We start from the raw sequence: 23,696 nt of genomic DNA, 5'->3' as shown, positions 1-23,696 counted from the left end.
ACAACTCGGCGAGTCAGATGAAGATGAACTAGATGTTAGTATCGAATAAGAACTCGTCGAGCCTTTGCCAAACTCGACGAGTAGAAGCGGGTAGAGAATTAGAAATGATAATAGGGACTCGGCGAGTTGGCGGCCCAACTCGGCGAGTCCGGTCAACTGAAAGTTGACTTTGACCAGGAAGTTGACTTTGACCAGGGGTAAAATAGTCATTTTACCCTGAGAGTAGTTATCAGTATCTGATTTAGTGTTTATGGGATTTGTAGCCGGGGAGTTCTGGAGCAGCAGTCAGACAATTTCAGATTTAGCATCTCAGCAGCCAGCATTACGAGGTGAGTTTTCCTTCCAGTAGGAAAGGGTCTACGGCCACAATGCCGGCCCGTTTAGACAGCAGTAGTTCCGGACTTTGGTTCGATGCAGTAGTTCAGTATGCTTGATGTCTTTGTGATTCAGGCATGTTTATGTGTTAGTTAGTCCGGATTGCGGTCCGAGGCTGTATGCAGTATATGTGCTTATGTTATATGCTATGATTATGTTATGCTATGTTCAGTTAGCCTGGACTTCGGTCCGATGCAGGGGGCAAGGCCCCAGTTAGTCCGGACTTCGGTCCGATGCAGTTTCCGGACTTCGGTCCGATGCAGAGGGCAAGGCCCCAGTTAGTCCGGACTTTGGTCCAATGCATTTTCCGGAGTTCGGTCCGATGCAGGGGGCAAGGCCCCAGTTAGTCCGGACTTTGGTCCGATGCAGTTTCCGGACTTCGGTCCGATGCAGTGGGCAAGGCCCAAGTTAGTCCGGACTTCGGTCCTATACAGTGGGCAAGGCCCAATATGTGCTTTATATGTTATTGTATGGTATGTGGTAGTTTGGGGGAGCTCACTAAGCTTCGTGCTTACAGTTTCAGTTTTGGTTTCAGGTACTTCCGCTAGCAAAGGGAAAAGCTCGGGATGATGGCATCGCACACACCACAACTTCATTTTTATCTTGGGAGTTTTATTCAGATATTTTGATATGATTGATACAGTGTTTGTTTTGACACAGTTACTTTGACTTTTGAGTTACTCATTCTATGGTTCTTAGTACATATGACATTCGATGATGTGATTTTTAGTAATATTAAAACAAAAATTTTTGGGTCGTATTTTGGGATGTTACAAATTTCCCAAAAATATCTAACCAAAAGTCAATGAAGAATTTTAATTGTCGACACCGGTGAAGCCTCGATGAGGAAGAGACATCCAAGAAGCGACCACAGGAAAAACCGGTTGTCAACCCCTCTGCCTTTGTTCCCCTGTTTCCTTCACGGTTCGTCACTGGAGAAACCTACTCCATCCTCCTCCGTCCCTTCCCGTAGATCAGGGCTACTAAAACACCCTCTTGATCGGTGATAACAGATGCCCTTTCCCCTCCTTCACGTTTACCGTCGTGTGAGAAAAAGAAGAATGACAAGGAGCTGCCAGAGTAACCCCTCTAACCAATGTTGTTGGCAACGACGGTCATCAATCTCCGCCTCCGCCTTTGTCTTCCTTCCTTGAACAACACAAGCCGTTCCTCTATTACTAACGATGGCTGCTGCTATTGTCTTTTCGACTTGATTTACTGCCGGCAACAAAGGATTGGAAGCCGATTGGGGAGCGTCAGAGGTTAAATCCTCCTCCCCGCTGCTTTCGTTCGATTTCCTTCTCCGATTTGCTACTGCCGCTGTCCTATGTTCTGCTTCCGTGGTCCTCTTCTCGAATTGGTGGAGGTGAAGACGCAACTCCCATTTGTACATTTAGGGATTTTGGCAAAAACAAACCCTTAAATTGTAGTTTTAAATTAAAACCAATCCCTTGAAATATATCCTTACAAAGCAAGTCCAGGGTAGGAACGTTGATAGTGTCGGTTATAGGCTCATCTTAGATCCCAGATTTGTTTTGTTACCGTATAAAAATTTGCATTAGGTTTATACGGGGTCTTTGTTCACTTATACTAGTTGGAAGAGACTGTATTTAGTGCGATAGTTTGTGACTCAAAACAATAAGTGTCAATACCATAAATTAAGTAAGATAACACTTAATTAATACCACGACACGAATTTACAAAGTTTATAAATTCGAAACTTATGAGTTTTACATATAAACTATGAAAATGCTTGTACAAGGCTTTTAAGAGTAAATTTGGCTATTTTATATTTTCACAAAGCGAGATATGACTTTATTTTATATAAATTGGTATTTAAAACCCTTATATAAAAAACATTTTGGTCATGGGAACCGTAAAAATATGATATAAATTTGATTTACTTATATATTTATCAAATGGTGTACTTTTGGATTTGAGAAAGCAATATTTCTAAATGAGTCTAAATATAGTTTTATAACTCAATTATTTTATACTTTTGATAGAAAAGTATGTATTTATAAAGGCTGGTTAACCAGATAAATTTTATAAAACACTTTTGAGTATAAAAATACTTTGTGTCAAAACGTGTAGAAATCACCAACAATTTTGTTGACGTATCTTAATACATGTATTCTCAGGTTATTTAGAAGGTTATTTAGAAGGTTGGAAGTGTTCACACAAAAGAGTCTCTGTTATTTTTATTATACCTTTGTAAACGCTGAATTGTTAGGCGTGTGTCTCGATTTAACAATAGTCTTGTCAATGTAATTTCTATTTTGGTAATAATAGAAGATTATATTTGTAGTCTTCAATGTATGTTCAATAACTGTGATTACTGATTTACGCTACGCACCTCAGCGTTTCTGCATGCGGCTGGGGGTGACATTAGCATGGGTGAGTTTTCTCACTGTACTATGAGTGCCATTATATGGCCTTGTATGCTGGGATATAGGCACTGTCTGGTTATGATTGTATGCGTAGACTGGTTTTGTTAGTTATGCAATATTTGTTTCTTTATATGATGGGTTTATATGTTTGTCTAAGAGTCGATGACAACATCAACTTAAGTGTTGTGAGTCTAGATACTCATCTACGAGTTAATGACAATATCAACTAAATTGTGGTGAGTCTGGATACTTATATCTAGTAGTTGATGGAAAGATCAACTAAAGTGTTGTGAGCCTAGATACTCGATGTTATTTAGGCGGATCGATCTTGGTGCCAAGAGCCTTGGTTGTATTCTTCTATGTATATTATTGTATTTGGTATTTTAGGAAACTCACTAAGCTTTGGCTTACAATTATGGATTATATGTTTTCAGGTACTTCATCAGATCGTAGGAAGGCAAAGGCGTGCCTAAACACACATATCAATAATTTTACGTTTTGAGATTCTGCAATGAAATACCTTTTTACTCTGATTTTTGGGATTATGGTTTATGAACAAATAGTTTTACTGTGATTTGAAGGTTTGTAAATGATCGGATACACTTCAAGTACGAATGAAACAAAAAATAAATAACACAAGAGTTCTCTAAATGTTCCTTTCACCAAGAAAAGAGGTTTTGTCTTCACAAAGAAGACAGGTTTGTCACAAAGACAATTGCCACAAAGCCATGGACATAAGCACACCATTAGGGTTTGCCCTAATGTTGTATATATACTAATCTATACAAGTATATCCCTTGATTGACGGGATTGATTCTAATCTATACTAAGAACTGATCTTATCATACAGATACGAGATCTGATATATTCTATATTTATCTATAATAACTGCCTAATATACAAAAGATTACAATAGAACAACTATGCTATAAGATGACGTTGTTGAACTTGTTAAGCTGATGCTGGTATTGTCGACTCGTAGATGCTGACACTGATAGATCAGCATGTTATGTGTTTAACTCATCGGATCATAAGATGTGACCTTACATGATTATAATTCATTGAAAAAGGGTGTTTACTCCTTTTTAAAAACAAAAATTTTAATGAAAAATCGAGACGTTACAAGTTGGTATTAGATCCTGGTTTGAGGGATTTGGATGAACATTCATGGGATTTCAAACTTAAACTAAGGTTTTGAAAATTTTAAATCGTTATAAAAGGATAAAGGAGATGCGATGTGTACAGTCTGCCGATGATCGATTAGAAAAGTGGTTCCCAATATATCCACACTTGTTATATATATATATATATATATATATATATATATATATATATATATATATATATATATATATATATATATATATATATATATATATATTGAAATGTGAACTGCTAGAAATTTATGTTAGATTTATCTGATCTTTATAATATCCGGTTGACATTGAGTTTTCTTGCGATGTTCTACTTGAATTTTAAGCTAATATTATTGGTTGTTAGAGGAATTCTTTTGAGTTGTACATAATTAGTATTTCCTTTTTTTGTCTGATGAAGCCTTAGGGTAGATAAATCCATTTGAATATTTATCTCATCCTAGATTATGCACGACTTCCATTAATGAGGCTACTAGCGGCAATAATGGAAACTTTTAGTGGTACAAGAGCAAGGGTGGGAGTGATCCTAGAAGGAGATTCTACGAAGGTCAGTGATGTGTGCTTTTTTGAGTGTGTGTATGTGTGATTAGAACATTTAGCAGTAGTTTCATTTAGTGACTTTGGAACTTTGAGACAATTCTTGGGACGAGTACAAATAGGTGTGGAGGGTAGTATGGGCCCATACTGTCAGAAGCACATGATTCGTACAGGGATCATGAAGAGTCAAAAGGTTACTAAGTTGGTTGATGGTAGATAGTGTGGTATAGCACTAGGGTTAGATGTAGCCCATTTCTGTTTCTATCGATCTTTCGGTTATTGTTACTTATGATGAGGATTAGTATGGTAGTTGTTCGGGCCTAAGTGGGCATGGAAAAATAGGTTTAAGTGGTGCAGACCTACGTGATTTGGTTGATTCTAAGGTCTCTAGGTCCTTGTTCTAAATTGTACAAGTTTGATTCAAGAAACTGAAAAAGGAAGCAACTGTGAAAATCGATTTGGGGATTACAACCTTTGGTATGGTGGTCAACTGATGGCTTGTGTTTTTGTGTTTTACGACAGGCTTGTATGATAGGTTTTATAGGTTATAACAAAAAACGTGAAGTGAAACAACTTAACTTAGGGTGTAACATCCTGAAATGAGGTACAATTATTATTCTTGAATCTTTCCTTATTTTGTCAAAATTAGTCCCTAAATGTTAAAGTTTGGCAAGTCCGTACGCGGGGTGTACGCATGAGTACACGCAACACACTCATGCACCATGCAGCATCGCGAAGACCGCCTAGTACGCTGGACGTACTAGGCTCAGATGCAAACCCTAATATGCATTTGTCCCCTTTAAATAGATCATGATGGTCTCATTTCTAGTCACCCTTATCAGCCTCCAACCCTCTCTAAAAACCTAATCTCGTGTTTGTGGCTTGTGAGTGTGATTTTGCAAGTTTTAAGTGATTCTTGGCTCTTGTAGTTGAAGAAGAAGGTTAAAAAAAAGAAGAAGGTGCCATCAAGATTAGAGATCCAGAAACCTCCCACCTTTGTGCATCATTTTTAGGTATAAGGCTTATACATTGGCTAGTGGTCTTCAAGATCTCTTTAGTATAATATTTATGAGCTTAAGTCCCCATGTTTGGACCTTTTTAAGTTTGAGACTCTCCAGAGAGTTAAGTTGTCCTTTCATGCATCTTTGGGCTTCTGGTTGATAAAAATGTTTTCTTGATCTTTCCTTTGCCCCCATGCATGAGTAAAGTACCTTGGAATGGATGAAATGATGTTTTAGCCTATCCTAGCTATGAAAAGGCTTAACGACCACGACTTTATGAATTAATAGGTCTTAAATTAGTCAGATCTATGGATGGAGTGGTTGTCTTAACGGATTAAGACCAAAAATGTAAGGAAATGGAAGTTCGTGGAGTACACCGTGCATACTCCCAGTTACGTGCATGGTAGTCCAATGATGCCCCGTCGCATGCTTAGCCAGGTTGTACGCCCAATGTTAGGGGTAGTACGCCTATCGTACTCGCTGGGTGTTGAATTTCTGTTGACTTTGCTAATTTTGACTTTTGATCAAAGTTTAGGATTTTGGACCTAGGGAGGGGTAAAATGGTCCTTTTTTCCCTTACTAGGTTTAACCGTGCGCTTTGCACTCGTGAGTGGTTTGGACCTTAATTTTAACTAAGGTTAATTATTTTGTTAACTAGGCAGAGTCTAGATCCTGCAGATTGGGTGCTAGTTTGTCGTGTCATCAGTATCTGGTGAGTCTCCTCACTTACTCTTACTTGTATGGTAGGTTAGCTGTAATACCATGACCAACTGGGTCTAGCTGTTATCTTATGTTATGTTATGTGATGATATGATAATTTTTTGTGACTGGGGATGCTGATAGCCAACCAGGGGTTGCGGATAACCTTACGAGCATGCTGTTAGCTCATCGGGACTACTGATAGTCCCAGGGTTGTAGATAATCCATAGTTGTTTACTTATGCTGTGTTATATGTGGTATCTTGGGGAACTCACTAAGCTTTGTGCTTACAGTTGTTGATTTGTATGTGGCAGGTACTTCACAAGACTACGAGAAGGCAAAGGTCTGATTGTACATACGCGCCGGGAATTTACTAATGGGACATGATCTTTTATGTACTCTAATAACTATGATATTTTTGGTTGTGAGATGAATTGTAATTGATCTGGTTGTGAAACTATGTTTTTGTAAGTTTTTAAAAACGAAAAATTTGGTCTAAAATTTGAAGTGTTGCATAGGGTCTCATATCATTCTTGCTCAAGTGTATGTGGACGATATCATCTTCGGATCTATGTTTTCTCTAATTGAGAGAAATAAACTATTAAACATCAAGAACCCTAGCAAACCCTAGGTATGTCGAAAATACTTGGGGTTTACATACCTCTTGATTATTATAGCAAATAATCACACAAATAATCCTTTCATGAAAACCTTAGAAAGCAAGCACCAGAAGTTTTAGTGCTTCTAATGGTTTGTACCCAAACCCTAGTAAAAAGAAGACAAGAGAAGAGAGAGGAGAGGGGAGCAAAATTTCGGCTCTTACTTTAAGTATATGGTGGATGATATGGCCTTATTTAACTATGTATTTTAGGCCACAACATGTTTTCGGTGGTGTTTGGACTGAAATCACATGTGATTTCGGTTAAGCCTTTGGGTTCTGGACTGGGCCTTGTTATTTGGTCTAAGTATATATAGTGTTATTTCAGCCTTGTAAAGGGTGAGAGATGTTTTTATGTGACTCCATAAGCCAAGAACGTGTTCTAGAGAGAAACAGAGAGAAAACCGAGTGTAATTAAGAATCTTATGTACTAGACTATCATTAAGATAGTGTGCATTGAAGATTCATCTTGTGTTCTTGTTCCATATCACGTTTTGCATCATTCACTTGATTGGGATTCCACATCATAAAGTGAAATCGATTGATACATCACAAGTTTGGGTTTTACAGTTGGTATCAGAGCTAAGGATTGGTTTCAATCGGGTTATTGCAAAATATTAACGGTTTCTCTTGGAGCTTCTTGGTGTTTTTGATTTATTTTTGACAAAGTTTTTGCCATTGTTCTTCGTGTTCTTCACTATTTTAGGGAGTTTGATTGAATTTGGGAACAAATAATTGAAAATTTCGTGTTTTTGGTAAAAAATTTGCGAGATCTCGGCGGCAGACCACGTTCTTCGGTCAAACCCTAGGAGATCTCGATGGCCAGCATCGATTTCGGTTAGGGCGCGTGTTCTCGGTCAGGTTGCACCTCATTCTCGGTCTGCAGTCTTGCATGTTCTCGGTGCGAGATCTTGATCACCTCCACTTCTCGATGTTCAAGATCTCGGGTAAGAGTATTCGGTCTCGCATTCTCGGTGGTATTCTCGGATTTTCAAGATTTCGGTCAAAAGGCCTCTCATTCTCGGTCTAAAACTTAGTTTTTGTTCCTAAAGCTTCGTATTTGGTCAAAAAGCCACGTATTCGGTTAAATACCCTTGTTTTTTGTCTTGAAGCTTCATACTCGGTCTAGAAACTTTTGTTCTCGATCAAGGTTATTCTTTGGACAAAAAGTTTGACTTTCAAGTTTGACTTTCAAGTTTGACTTTCAAGGTTTCAAGTCAAAGGGTATTTTTTGGCTTCACAATAAAATCTATTTTTTGGTAAATTTTTTTTTGGTGAATAATGAGTTCTTCAATCACCAAGGTAAGTGAAACCTCATGTTCTCAATCCTGTGATGACAAAATAAATAAATACCGTGAATATAATGAGTTATTAATTAGGGAAATTGAGGACCTCAAATATGAAGGATATACTCTCAAAAAGGCCTAAAAGCCCTTCAAAGAAAAATTAGAGGCCCAAACCAAAGACCTAAAAAGAATTAAGGAAGAATATAGCACCAAATGTAAACACTATGACTATACTAAAGTGAAAATTGTCAAAGTAACCGCCGAACTTGATGAATTAAAAGCTAAATATAAAGATGCTAAATTTAACTTTAAGAAATTTGACGTATTAAGTGAGGTAGTTGTGTCAATGATAGAAAAACAGTTAAAGTTTAAAGATAATCAAAATAAGGGTCTAGGGTATCATAATGTTCCACCTCCCTTCAATGATAACTATATTCCACCCGTTGAAAACAATGAGGTAGAGATACCTGCTCAGTATGGCCAGCCCCCTGTACCAGCTTAAGTTAAGACTAAACAATCCGGACCAACTGAGAGTATTGAGGTGAGCGATACTAATGCTTCTACTTCATGTGCAGGTAAAGTAGTGGAAGATGAGAACAAGGAGAACATAAATAATTCTAGTTCTTTTAATTCTGTTGATTGTCTAACCAATGTATCTTAGAACTCTGAATCTATTGCTTCTAATTCTTTTACTTCTAATGAACCTGCTGTTGGTAAATACAGGCCACCAAAACAAGTGAAACAGACTGCTTGCTGTAACTGTGCTTGTGGAAACAATCAAAGACATGGCATGGGCACGCTACCAGGGACAAGCAGAAACTGTTGGATAAGGTGTCTAAGTCCATAACTATATTTGGTATGTACTTGACCCGACCCGTCATGGTCCATTTGGGTTGCACTTCACCGGAGCAATTTGTATGTATAGTCTTTTGAGAATAGTGTATTTATGATTTATTAATATATTATAAGTTATAATATATTAATATGAAATCATATTATTTAATTAGTACTCATCAATAATTAATTTGGAATTAATTTAGTGATCCAAACAGGCTAGTATAATATGGATTCTAATAGTATGGGCCAATGGATTATTTAAGATGGGCTAAGCTTGCATGGAAGTCCATGGAGCTTTTAACCCATGGATCCTATGGAAATGAAAGGTCATGGGTATTAGGGTTTACATGGATGTAACCCTAATCCTCCATAGTATATAAAGAAGTCCAAGGCTCTAAAAATCGGCACTAGTGTGTGAGACTTGAAGCATAGCCGATTTTGTGAGCTTAGTATACTCTCTCAAGAACTTCCAAGTTGTTGTGGTGATTTGTATTTCCACTTGAGGCATTCACATTATTGGTGCAAGGCTCTTAAAGCTCCAAGCAATCAACTACAAGAAAAGGTATGTATTTCTATCTAGTTTTTTTATTGTACAAGAACCTACAATTGCATGCTAGATAGGACAATGCTTTGGAAATCAATTTTGCATGTATAATAGAGAAAACATAGTTCCAAAGCATCTAGGGTTGTATGTGCACCTTAAGGTTGTTAGGATGCTCAAAACCCATCAGAAACAACTTCTACGTGAAGAAATATACATGTTTCCACTGTGGAACACTTGGACACATTGCCATAAATTGTCCAAATCGTGCGTATGTTCCCTACTACAAACAAGGTTGGGAGAATATGCTAAGAGGGAGATTCTCCAAAGAAACCCTTCGAGGTCACGTTCACGCAATGGTGACTGGAATGCTAAAAAGGGAAAGAATCGAACTCCCATGGACAAGATGCCAAATTCAAGAGATGGTTCAGTTAAACAAAGATCGGTTAGGTCGAAGTCATCTTGGCGATCGTTTTCAAGTTCTAAAATGAGTGTTGAGGCATTCACCCGATCAAACAAGAAATGGCTTAAACCGGACTACAGATGGGTACCAAAAATTCACACTCCTAAATCATCTAATAATTCTAACATTTCTTCATCTTCTATGTCTGATAAACAGGATATGTCATGGGCAAGAGTATCTTGTGTAGATAGTAATGGTTGACCCAACTTCAAAATGAACTGGGTTCCCAAGACCAACTAATCATGCACTATGTGCCGGAGCAGCTATGGAGGAATATCATCAGACTTCGGTATGTTAATAGTGGCTGTTCCAAGCACATGACATGAGACATCTCTCAACTGCACGACATTCAAATCATTAATTGAGGGTGTGTGTCCTTTTCTGGAAGGGAGAAAGAAAAGATCACTCAAATGGGGGCTGTTTGTAATGGTGTGTTGAATTTTGAAAATGTCAACCTCGTTCCGGAATTGAGACACAACTGAGGCTGAATACGCTGCTGCTTCGGCTTGCTGCTCTCAGGTTATCTAGATGCATCTTCAATTGTTGAATTACGATTTGGGTTTTCTTCTCGATACTTCTGATTTTTTCTTAAAATGATTCGTTTTGAAGACAAATTTTTAAATTTGCACTTTTATTTTATTTTCTTTCTTCCCCATGCACAAATTAAGGGGGGGGGGGGGGGGGAATCAAAAATACAAAAAAATTGTAAAATCAAAAATACCAAAAATATGTTTTCTTTCGTAAGTGTTTTTGGGAAGTGATATGAAGTTTAGTGTTAAAGAGAAATCTGAAATACGTGTAATGCACAGAAGCTAAATTGTTTAGACTTTGTGTTCAATGTGCTGGTAGGCACGAAGGATTCAAAATGAAAAGACTAGACTATTGAAAATGAAAGGACTTGACAATGTTAACTCATCTGGACTTAGATAGTTACATTTGGACTAAACATAAAACGCTTGGATAGATTGAGCAGTGAGATAAACAAGGGAGCCAACAAGATACATTAAAGTTACTTATCATCTAGAATTGTGGCTTAACACTTCTTCGACGTATGGACTTATGTCCTTAATTCTGGTGCTGATAGGGTGACTGGGGGTTCTGATAAAGTAGGTCTGTGTGAAATTGTTTTTCTTTCTTATCCTCTATGTCAGTCATATGTTGCCCCCTTTGCGTGATCGGAAGATCCGACCTGGGATGCAACATATGCATCTCTATCTATGCTTCTCTCTATCTATCTATGTCAGTCATATGCTGTCCCCTCTACGTGATCGGAAGATCCGACCTGGGACACAACATATGTATCTTTCTACTTCCATCTATGTTAGTCATATGTTGTCCCTCTGCATGATTGGAAGAGATCTGACCTGGGATACAACATATGCATCTTTATATCTATCTTCTCTCTTAAATAATTGAACACTGACCTAAAGTAAAGAGTTATTTGGAATTCCTTGATTGCTAGGGTATGTCGTGAAGTGGGGAACACATTCTAGTGCACTTAAAATTGAATTAACTAAAGGCCGACTCTAGATCTCGCTGCTGAATTTGAGTGGACAACATTATCCTTGGTCGTCGTCAGCTAAATGGTTTATTTAGGAATATAGTTGAAATGTTTTGTCACTTATAATTTGTCCAACTTGCATATATCATTTATGTTCAAGTGGAACACAATATTGGTGATTGACCAGAGCTATTCATGCAAGTGTGTGCTGGTAAACGATATTAATTTGCTTGACAACTTTTGATCCCAAAAGTTTTTGTTTTGTACATTTTGTATCTTATTTTTATTTGTTAAATTTGTTTATATTTTTCCTCTATGCACAAATTTAGGGGGAGAATAAAAAAAACCAAACAAAAATCATAAAATTCCAAAATCCAAAAATATGTTTATTTCTGTTTTTTATTTCTTTTTCAGAAAAAGCAAAAATCCAAAAATATTAGTTTTGAGCTATTTTAATTTTATTTTTATTTTTAGTTGTTTTATTGTGTGCTAATTTTATTTTTATTTTTGTTTTTATCTCAAAATGTCATTTGTCTTAAAAAAGCAAATTCGAAAGGAAGAAGAGACTCAAGGAAATTGTATCAGAATTTTCTGATCAATGAGAAGAAACGTGAATTGACGGTCATTACACTTCACACTACTTTCATAAGGAATTGAAGACATAAAAAGTACAAACTGTCAGTTAGGCAATATCTTTCAAAGAACTGTCGTATTTAAGGAATTGAAGGTCTGAAACTGTACAGATTGTCAAATTGGTCTTGTCAGTTTTCTTTACCTAAGAACTGTCATGGCACCACGGTGATTCACCCAACCGGGAAATAGATATCGCTGAATGTCTCGCCAAGGGCCAAGTTAACTTGTTAACTTGAAAAACTGTGTTGAGATCTTTGATCAAGGATATGCAGGGGCTAACAACAAAATAATGTTGGGTTTTGAGCATTCTAACACTCCTATGGTGTACATGCAACCCTAGAAACCTTGAATCTATGTTTTCTCTATTATACATGCAAATATTGATTTTTCCAAGGTTTCATCCTATCTAGCATATCATGAGGTATATGTAATATAAAAAGCTAGTAGAATGACATACCTTTTATTGTTGCTTGATTCCTTAAGACCTTGTGAGCCTAGCACCCCAAGTGTGATGCCTCAAATGTTTCACACAACACCAAAACTCTTGGAATGACTTGATAATAGAACACTTGTATCACAAATTAGGCTAGCCCTCTCCTTTTAGTCTAAGTGCTGATTTTGCTCCATATGAGGTTCCTTATATAGTGTCATGCAATTAGGGTTACACCATGCAAACCCTAATGTGCATGACCTTTTACTTTCTCCGTGATCCATGGGTTTTAACCTCCATGGAGCATCCATGGAGCACCCTATGGGTTTTAGCCCAATCTTATGAACCATGGATCATAAGCCCACTATATAAGAATGAATGATTTACACAATCAATCCCCATACATTTAATTAGTCTCTTTTTTATCATAAAATTAATTCCAAATTAATTCTTGATCAATACTAATTAAATAATATGATTTCATATTTATATATTAGAGCTTATAATATATTAATAAATCATAAGTTTCCTTTTTTCTCATTTTGTCTATCCAATTGTTGTGATGACATGCAACCCAAATGGACCATGCCAAGCCGGGTCAAGTACATACTAAATATAGTTATGGACTTAGACACTTCATCCAACAGTATCCCACTTGGATAAGTCTAATAACTATAGTTACATGTATGACTTCAGGATCCGATAAGCAATCGTAGCTCTTTCAAAGTCTCGCGGAACTAGGATGATGTGCCATTTAAGTCAAGTGATCATATAATACTCTTTTCTCAAGATATCAGTTGGACTAATACATGGAAGACCGTCGTACTTATTGTCTAGCAGTTTGTTTCCCGATTTCCTATTTGTTTGACATAGAACTTAATCGAACACATCAATTTAGTTCTGACCGGGCCCGACAAATAAGTCAAAAAAAAATCATTTAGGGGCCCAAGATATCGCTTCTAATCCTCCAAGGACTAGAAGGAACAGATAAGCTTCGACTCATATGCTTGTAGTAACTATTCATCAAATTGTACACAACAACACGTTTTATAGCATCAAGTTACTGATGCGTTTTCGTACTATCAATGTACAGCCAACTCACAGTTCAACAACTCATATCTCTTGGCTTGAAGAATCATATGATATTACCGTCTCACGATCACTCGAGATGAATTCCATGAAGTGATACAAATGAGCGTGGGTTGAATCCAATACCCAGACCTTATGAGTACTCATGAATGTTGCAGAAACCATTGCTATGTCTAATATAATTTAGACAAATCTACAAACCCAATTCATGACAGTCTTATATCAATACGTACTTCCAAAGTATGATCGACTGTGGATAGTTTGAATAATAAAATTATTCTGGAAGTTAAAACATGCAAAATGAAACAATAGTAAATGAATAACATAAGCCAGTACCATACTAGTAAATAAAAACACCTTTTATTTAAACATCAAATGTTGATTACATTTCAACTATTACAAGTTTTGAAAGCTATCTAACTACTAAAACTAATATCATCCTTCAGCCTGATGCTCCTCGCATGCTGTATATGCTTAACCCTACTCAGTCCCTTCGTGAGGGGATCTGCTGGGTTCTCATCTGATGATACCCTCTTTGCGACGGGGAGTCCTTCTTCTATACGATGTCTAATGAAATGGTATTTTCTGTCTATGTGCCTAGATCTGCCGTGATCCCTTGGTTCCTTGGCTAAGGAAACTGCACTCTCGCTATCACAAAAAATCTCCATGGGCTCCTTTACAGTTGGTACAACTCCAAGGTCTCCAATGAAGTTGTTCAGCCATATCGCCTCCTTTGGTGCCTCGCTTGCTACTATGTACTCTGATTCGTAAGTAGAATCAGCTACTGTCTCCTGCTTGGATCTTTTCCAAGTAATTGCTCCTCCATTCATGGTAAAGACCCAACCCGACTGAGAGCGGAAATTATCCCTACCACTCTGAAAGTTGGTGTCGCTATAGCCCACCACTCTCAAGTCATCACTCCCACCGAGTGTAAAGACCGAGTCCTTAGTCCTCCATAGGTACTTGAGAATGTTATTCACTGCAGTCCAGTGAGCCTTGCCAGGGTTCCCTTGATATCTGCTGACCATGCTCAAAGCAAAGGCCACATCAGGGCGAGTACAAGTCATAGCATATATGATCGAGCCCACAGCGAAATCATATGGTACATGAATCATCTCAGCTATCTCAGCCTCTATACTCGGACTCTGAGTCTTACTCAGTTTGGCGTTACTCTGGATTGGTAAGTCTCCTTTCTTGGAATCCTGCATGCTGAACCTTTTCAGCACCTTATCCAAGTAGGTACTTTGACTAAGTCCAATTTGTCTCTTACTCCTCTCTCTCAATATCCTTATCCCTAGGATATAGTTAGCTTCTCCAAGGTCCTTCATAGTGAAATACTTCCCAAGCCAGGACTTTACCTCCTGTAAGGTTGGGATGTTATGTCCTATGAGTAGTATGTCATCCACATACAATACCAAGAAGCTAACTATGCTCCCACTAGCTCTGACATATACACATGACTCATCTTCGCTTCTCGAAAAGCCAAACTCTTTGACTTTCTCATCGAAACAACGATTCCATCGGCGAGATGCTTGTTTCATTCCATAGATGGATTTATCAAGCTTACACACTCTATTAGGGTACTTGGCATCGACAAAACCCTCTGGCTGATTCATGTAAACATCCTCAGCCAACTTTCCATTAAGGAAAGCGGTTTTGACATCCATTTGCCATATTTCATAATCATGAAATGCAGTAATGGCTAGCATAACTCTAATAGACTTAATCTTCGCTACTAGTGAGAAGGTCTCATCATAGTCAACTCCCGAAGTTTGAGTAAAGCCCTTTGCAACCAGTCGTGATTTGTAGGTGTGTACCTTCCCATCCATGTCGGTCTTTTTCTTGAAGATCCATTTGCACCCGACTGTCTTATGACCCGGTACATTGTCAACCAAGTTCCAAACTTGATTGTCATACATGGACTAAATCTCGCTGTCCATAGCCTGCGTATATTTAGCAGACTCAGGGCCTGCCATGGCTTCCCTATAGTTGTTAGGTTCATCCATATTTACCAGTTTACTATCACTGATAAATGTATCACCTTCTACATTAATATAGAAACCATAATATTGCTCAGGTGCATTCCTAACTCTAGTGGAACGTCTTAGAGGCACGGGCTCGTCAGTTGATTCAACAGGAGTTTCCTCCTCAGGTTGATTGCTAGGGATTGAGGTTCCTTCACCACTTGACTCTTGAAGCTCTTCAAGGTTAATTTTCCTCCCACTTTTTCCTTGGCTTATGAACTCTCTCTCATGAAAGACTCCTCTCCTTGCCACAAAGACCACATTATCACTGGGTCTGTAGAAGAGGTAACCAAAGGATTTTTGTGGGTAGCCGATGAAAATACACCTCTCACTTCGAGGTTTGAGCTTGTCGTGAGACTCGCGCCTCACGAAAACCTCGCAACCCCAAATCTTGATGTGGTCCAAAGTGGGAAATTTCCCAGTCCACGTCTCCTGAGGTGTTTTGGCAACCTTTTTAGCAGGTACGAGATTAAGGATATGGGCGGCAGTCTATAAGGAATACCCCCATAATGAGATTGGTAACGAAGCTCGACTCATCATTGAACGAACCATGTCCAACAAGGTTCGATTGCGCCTCTCAGCCACACCATTCAGCTGTGGTGTCCTAGGAGGTGTCAATTGTGAAACAATTCCACATTCCTTAAGATAGTCAAGGAATTCGATGCTAAGATACTCACCACCCCGATCGGATCAGAGCATCTTGATCTTCCTGCCCAACTGATTCTCCACTTCCTGCTTAAACTCTTTGAATTTTTCAAAGGTTTCCGACCTATGCTAGATTAAGTAGATATAGCCATATCTGTTGTAATCATCAGTAAAAGTCACATAGAAGCTGTTAGCATCCCTTGTGGCAATTCTGAAGGGTCCACACACATCAGTGTGTATAAGGTCCAACAAACCTTCACCCCTAGCACAAGTACCAGTGAAGGGTGACTTTGTCATTTTTCCAAGTAAACAAGATTCGCAACTATCATCTGATTTTAGGGTTAGATCATTCAAGTTATCTCTTTTACAAAATCCGTAATTGTATTGAGAAATTGAGCAAGTAACAAGCACTAAACTGATTTCCATTGAATAAATTTAGGTAAATCTTATTCACAAACTCTTACGCTCCCGAGCTTGTGAGGAGTATTGGGTGTTGTTGGGAACATTCACATAAAGTTCAATGAAATCTTTCAATTTAATTCTAAGAGCTTGTTTAGATTAGGTTAGTAAGGTTAGGGTTAATCAAAGAGCTTGTTTTGGTTAATTAATGTGGTGAATGGGAAGTGTTAGAGCTTGTTAACACTTTCAAGTACCAACTTAGATGGAATTGAGCAAATATCATGTTATCTTGGAATCGCACTGCTAAGTTGTCATACATGGAGTTGGAGTCCATACAAATTCTGAGTTTAATTCACTCATTTAGCTGTTTACCTGTGTTTTTAATTGTTTGTTTAATCATTGCATTCTAAACCCCCCTCTCTTTACTATTATTGACCACAGTACCTTGTGCAAAGAGGTATAGACCAATTGTCCCGTGTCTCTGTGGATCGACCCGACTTGCCTTGTACTACCTTTTAGTGCAATATAATAGTTTTATTTTGGAGTATATCGTACCCCTATTATTTGTTGGGTTTGATACGCCTAATAAATTGGCGCCGTTGCCGGGGACATGGTGTTACTAATTGTTTATGCGAAGATCTTTCCTTATAGGTACACCACTGCCAATTGATTCAGAGATATAGAAAACTACAAAGAAGTTAAGGAAGCAAGCCAAGATTCGTAAGAAGAAACCGGGCTCCGGGACTTCTTCATCATCTAACCCTCCTGTAATCAACATTTGGGAGGACATACCCCTCTCAAGTGTGTCCGCATCAGAAACAGAAAGTCTCTCACTCTCACCACAGCCATCCTCACCCAAAAATACCACTCCACCACCTTCACCTTAATATCCCAAACACTACACCCACAAAAATTTCAACCATTACTCACACCATGGGGGATAACCATGGAGGGAATCGACCTCCAAACCCACCACCCAAACAAACTCTCCGTCAATGGTCGAGGCAAGAGGTTACTCAACAACCTATTTGCATCACATATCCGGCAGCCACCAACTTAGAACTAAAATCCGGACTCATCCACTTACTTCCCACCTTTAGAGGCTTGCAAAATGAAGATACTCACAAGTTTCTAACTGAATTCCATGTCGTATGTGTGGGAATGAAACCACACAATGTCACGGAGGATCAAATCAAGCCTAGGGCATTCCCCTTCGCAGTGCAAGATGCAACTAAAGACTGGCTCTATGACCTCCCAACGGGGATGGTTACCACTTAGGTAGATCTTGCACGACTCTTTTTAGACAAATACTTTTCGGAGATGAAAGCTTCAGCCCTACGGAGGGAAATCATTGGAATCAAGCAGCATAACAGAGAAGCTTTTCACACATATTGGGAGAGATTCAAGAAAATTTGTGCCCGATGTCCAAAGCATTGAATCACCGAATACCAGCTCCTCCAATACTTCATTGAAGGCATGACTCCAATGGAAAGAAGGCTTCTTAATGCTTCAAGTGGTCGATCTCTACCCGACAAGACTCTAACCGAAATCCGCAACCTAATCAAGAACATGGCTGAAGATTCTAAACATTCAAGCCATGATGAAGAATGGTACATGGATGCACCTCGAGGTGTAAAGGAAGTCCAAACTCCTCAAATTGAAGCTCAATTATCCGAGCTTACGAAAGTGGTAATGATGCTAGCCAAAGACAAAGGTGTGCAACCCACACCCCGCCCTTGTGGTATTTGCACTCAAGTAGGGCATCCAACCGATATGTGCCCACAACTTCAAGATGAGGATTATGCGGAAGCAAATGCTTTAGGAGGATATTCTGGGTCAAACCAAAGGGGATTTGAGCAGCCACAGAATGACCAAGGATAGAGCAACAATCAAGGTTGGGGAGGAAATCAACAAGGAAATTATCAACCAAATCAACCACATCAATACCAACAAAGACCACCATTTCCTCAAAATCAACAAAGACAACCTATTCAACCTCAAAATTTCCAGCCAAGGTATCCAACACAACCACCTCTACAAGCGGGTTCCTCAAGCATGTCACTAGAAGATATTGTCAAAAGCCTTGCCACTAGCACTCAAAGCTTCCAACAAGAAACCAAGGAAAGCATAAAAAGCTTAGAGCAACAAGTGTCACAACTGGCTCAATCTGTGAGTAAGATGGAATCACAAGGCAAGTTACCATCTCAAACCGAGAAGAACCCAAAACACAATGCATGTGCCATTACCTTAAGAGGTGGGAAAAGCTATGAAGGTCCAAGGATGTCGGATAAAGAAGAGAAAGAGAAAGAGATTGAGGTAGAAGAAGCTGTCAAAGAAGAGGAAAGGAAAAATACTTCAAAGTCAAAGAAGCCAATAGATACCGAAGTGAAAGTCACACCAACTCCATTTCCTTCAAGGCTAACAAGCACAAAGAGAGAACGGGAAGATGACGAAATCATGGCAATGTTCTGAAAGGTTGAAATCAATATCCCTCTTTTAGATGCTATTACACAGATTCCTAGATATGCTAAGTTTCTTAAGGAACTTTGCACATCTATGAAAAAGCTTAAAGGAAATAAAACTGTGAAAGTTGGGGAAAACGTTTCGGCCGTGTTACAAAAATGGCTACCAAAAAAAAATGCAAAGATCCGGGTGTATTCACGGTTCCTTGTAAAATGGGTAACCTTTTTGTGCCACGTGCCATGCTAGACCTTGGGGCATCAATTAACGTCTTACCCTATTCAATCTATAAAACAAAGGGAATTAGACCTTTATCAAAAACTGGAGTCATCATTCAACTTGCCGACCGGTCTTTGGTACACCCAAAAGGTGTATTGGAGGACGTATTAGTGCAAGTCAATGAACTTGTATTTCCCGTTGATTTTTATATTTTGGATATGGGTGATGAAACCACCCCACAATCGAGCTCCATCCTTTTGGGGAGACCTTTTATGAGTACCGCAAAAACAAAAATAGATGTAGCAAACGATACTTTGTCTATGGAGTTCGATGGTGAGGTGATCAATTTTAATATCTTTGAAGCTATGCGTTATCATAGTGATATTCATTCTTTAAATTTCATAAATGTTATTGATTCATGTAATAATGATTTTTTGAGTTGTCAAGCCAAGATGTGCTAACCGCCATCTTGAGCAAGCATTTTGATGAGACAGGGATCAAGAATCTGGCTGATAAGTACACTTTGGAGGATGAGTTGATTGAAGCAATCAACTACTTGGAAAAAGCACAACCTATGAGAGTTGAACCACCGTGCATGAAGCTCAAAAATTCTGATCCGAAACTCCTTCCATCCATAGTACAACCACCGAGTCTTGACTTGAAGACTCTTCCCGACAATCTCAAGTATGCCTATCTTGGAGAGGAAGAGACATTACCGGTGATGATTTCAACCAAGCTAGCAAAAGAAGAAGAAAAAGAGTTGGTTGGAATTTTGAAAAAGTACAAGGAGGCTATTGGTTGGACCATTGCAGACATAAAGGGGTTGAGTCCATCATTATGCATGCATAAACTATTGATGGAAGAGGACTTTAAGCCGACCCGCGAAGCCCAAATGAGATTGAATCCACCTATGATGGAGGTGGTGAAAAAGGAGATCATGAAGCTCTTGAATGTAGGTGTAATCTATCCCATTTCTGATAGTAAGTGGGTAAGTCCCGTGCAAGTTGTCCCGAAAAAAGCCGGAGTCACCGTTGTCAAAAACTTCAAAGGGGATTTGGTACCCACCCGTGTGCAAAACGGGTGGAGGGTTTGTATCGATCATAGGAAGTTGAATGCTTCCACCCGCAAAGACCACTTCCCTTTTCCATTCATCGATCAGATGTTAGAAAGATTGGACGGGAAATCTCACTATTGCTGCCTTGATGGTTTTTTTGGTTTTCACCAAATTCCGGTTGCCCCGGAAGACCAAGAGAAAACCACATTCACATGTCCTTTTGGCACCGTTGCGTATAGACGCATGCCCTTCGGCTTGTGCAATGCACCCGCGACTTTCCAACGATGTATGGTGAGCATATTTTCAGAATATGTCGAAAATATCATAGACATTTTCATGGACGATTTTACTGTTTATGGAAATTATTTCGATGAATGTTTGCAAAATCTCACCAAAATCTTACAAAGGTGCATTGACACGAACTTAGTCCTTAATTATGAAAAATGTCATTTTATGGTTGACAAGGGCTTGGTACTTGGACATGTGGTTTCACAAAAAGGTTTAGAAGTTGACAAGGCCAAAATTGATGTTATTAAGAGCTTACCAGACCCGACAAATGTTCGGGAAGTGCGTTCTTTTCTTGGTCATGCAGGTTTCTATCGACGGTTTATCAAGGATTTTTACAAAATCACGGGGCCGATGTGTCAACTTTTACAAAAGGAAGCCGATTTTGAGTTTGGTGATGCATGCAAAAGTGCATTTGATCATTTGAAGGATTTATTGAGATCCGCCCCCATCTTTCAACCGCCAAATTGGGATCTTCCATTCAAGATCATGTGCGATGCTAGCAATACCGCGATTGGGGCAGTTTTGGGACAAAAGGTGGACCGAGCTCATCATGTAATTTACTATGCATCCAAGACCCTTGATAGTGAACAAAGCAACTATACTATAACAGAGAAAGAGTTGCTTGCTATTGTCTTTGCGTTAGAGAAGTTCCGGCAGTACCTCCTTGGAACCAAAGTGATCATATATTCGGACCATGCAGATATAAAGCACTTACTTACCAATAAAGATTCGAAACCGAGGTTAATACGGTGGATGTTGCTTTTGCAAGAGTTCGATATTGAGATCAAAGATAATAGCGGGAAAGAGAACCTAGTCGCCGATCATTTGAGCAGAATAGTTCAACCCGAAGATGCGACTCCCATTCATGACACATTCCCAGACGAGCACTTGTTTTCTATCCAAACACCACCTTGATATGCGGACATATGCAATTTCATGGTCACGGGGAAGTTCCCACCCGATCTCACAAGGTACCAAAAGGGATAAGATCAAGAAAGATGCGAGAAGGTACATTTGGGATGAGCCGTACCTTTAGAAACATTGTGCAGATCAGGTAATAAGATGATGTGTTGAAGAACATGAGGTACAATCTATCCTCAACTTTTGTCATAGTTATGCTTGTGGAGGGCATTTTGGTCCTCAAAGAACTGCCAGGAAAATTTTAAACTGTGGATTTTATTGGCCTCGACTCTTTCATGACTCTTACATTTTTTGTAAAAGTTATGAGAGATGTCAAATGAAAGTTCCCGAAATCAAATGCCTTTGACCCCCATCTTGGTTTGTGAAATATTTGATATATGGGGTATTGATTTTATGTGTCCTTTTCCTTCATCCTTTGGGAATTTATACACCCTTTTGGCTGTTCATTATGTTTCCAAATGGGTAGATGCAAAGGCAATAAGAAATGATGATGCTAAAGTTGTTGTAGATTTTGTTAAGGCTAACATCTTATGTAGGTTTGGAACTCCAAAAGCCTTGATCAGTGACAGAGGCGCACACTTTTGCAACAAAACTCTTGGATCATTTCTCAAGAAGTATGGAGTCCAACAGCGGGTGTCCACAACTTATCACCCGCAAACAAATGGACAAGCTGACGTTTCAAACAGAGAAATCAAGTCCATACTTGAGAAGAAAGTGAACACAAACCGCAAAGATTGGTGTTTGAGACTAGAAGATTCCCTTTGGGCATACCGAACTGCATATAAAACTCTAATTGGGATGTAACCTTATAGACTTGTGTTTGGAAAAGCCTGTCATCTCCCTGTTGAACTAGAGCACAAAGCTTTCCGGGCTGTCAAAAATCTAAACATGAAGATTGATGAAGCGGGTGTTCACCGAAAGTTAGAGATTCAAGAGTTGGAGGAAATAAGGAATGAAGCATTCGAGAGTTCACGCATCTACAAAGACAAGACCAACGCATTCCATGATAAGTACCTCTCCTGTAAGACCTTTGAGATTAGTCAAAAGGTATTACTTTATGACTCTAGACTTAAATGGTTTTCCGGTAAGTTACGGTCTCGGTGGGTGGGACCGTTCATCGTTACTAATGTATTTGATCATGTTGCAGTTGAGATTAAGAGTAACAAAACTAGAAAAGTGTTCAAAGTTAATGGCCACAGGTTAAAGGTCTTTTATGAAGGTTTCCAAGAGAAAGACATTGAGGTTGATAGCTTGGAACGCCCGTACTACATTGAGTAAATCTACAGGGCAAAGTCGAGCCAACGACTTAAAACAAGGGCAACTAACCGGGAGGCAACCTGGGGGTATTTCTGTCTTTTTCTTTAAAAACATTTCCATTTCTTTGAAGTTTTTTGTTTTTAATGTTCCAAATGCATTTAAACATGTTTTTAACTCACCAAATGGACATCGGGATGCAAAAACATTTCATTTGAATGAGAGGGGATTTTTGGGTTCAAAAAGTGGGAAGTGGCAAGCAGAGCCGTACACGGCCGGTGTTCATTTTTGCCTTATACTGAACACGGGTCGTGTTCAATCGAAAAGAAAATTTTGGCAATCAGAGGGGTACACGACCCGTGTTCATTTTTGCCTTATACTGAACATGGGTCGTGTTCAGCATTTCCCATGAATTTTGACCCCAACACGGGCCGTGTGAATTTGGCCTGTTGGAACACGGGTCGTGTTCTCGATTTTCCATGAATCTTGACCCCAACACGGGCCATGTGAATTTGGCCTGTGGGAACACGGATCGTGTTCCTGCAGCAGACCTGATGGTTTTTAATGCATAAAATCGTGTTTTTTTGCCTCATTCATCCATAACTCACCCCCAAAACAATTTCCCTCTTCCAAGAACCCCTAGGTCCGAAACTTTCACAATTTTTTTTGTGCTTTTGGGCTTGATAATTCATGTAGGCAAGCTTAGGGATGTTGAAGAGGAGGTTCTCACCACCAACTGCAAGGCTCCAAGAACGATTCGGTGAATTCTTTCCATATCTTTAATCGTTTATATTTTGCTTTAAAATTCAATATGTGTGCACTTGTGACTGTTTTAGAA

The 23,696-nt window shown here is 38.9% G+C and overlaps 1 protein-coding gene across 1 annotated transcript; it reads left to right on the top strand.

Annotated features, from left to right (window-relative positions):
* The first annotated feature begins 22,492 nt into the window (after window positions 1-22,492).
* Window positions 22,493-22,882, top strand: LOC145129372 (uncharacterized). The gene is made up of 2 exons (XM_079064069.1): window positions 22,493-22,688; window positions 22,752-22,882. The coding sequence occupies exons 1-2, from the start codon at window positions 22,493-22,495 to the stop codon at window positions 22,880-22,882; spliced, it is 327 nt and encodes a 108-aa protein (XP_078920195.1).
* Window positions 22,883-23,696: the final 814 nt, after the last annotated feature.

Source organism: Lactuca virosa, chromosome 1 (genome assembly GCF_052849685.1).
Source record: "Lactuca virosa cultivar CGN04683 chromosome 1, Lactuca_virosa_CGN04683_v6, whole genome shotgun sequence".
Taxonomy (NCBI): Eukaryota; Viridiplantae; Streptophyta; class Magnoliopsida; order Asterales; family Asteraceae; genus Lactuca; species Lactuca virosa.
The sequence above is the reverse complement of the archived record's forward strand: the minus strand, read 5'-3'. Positions and strand labels throughout refer to the sequence as shown.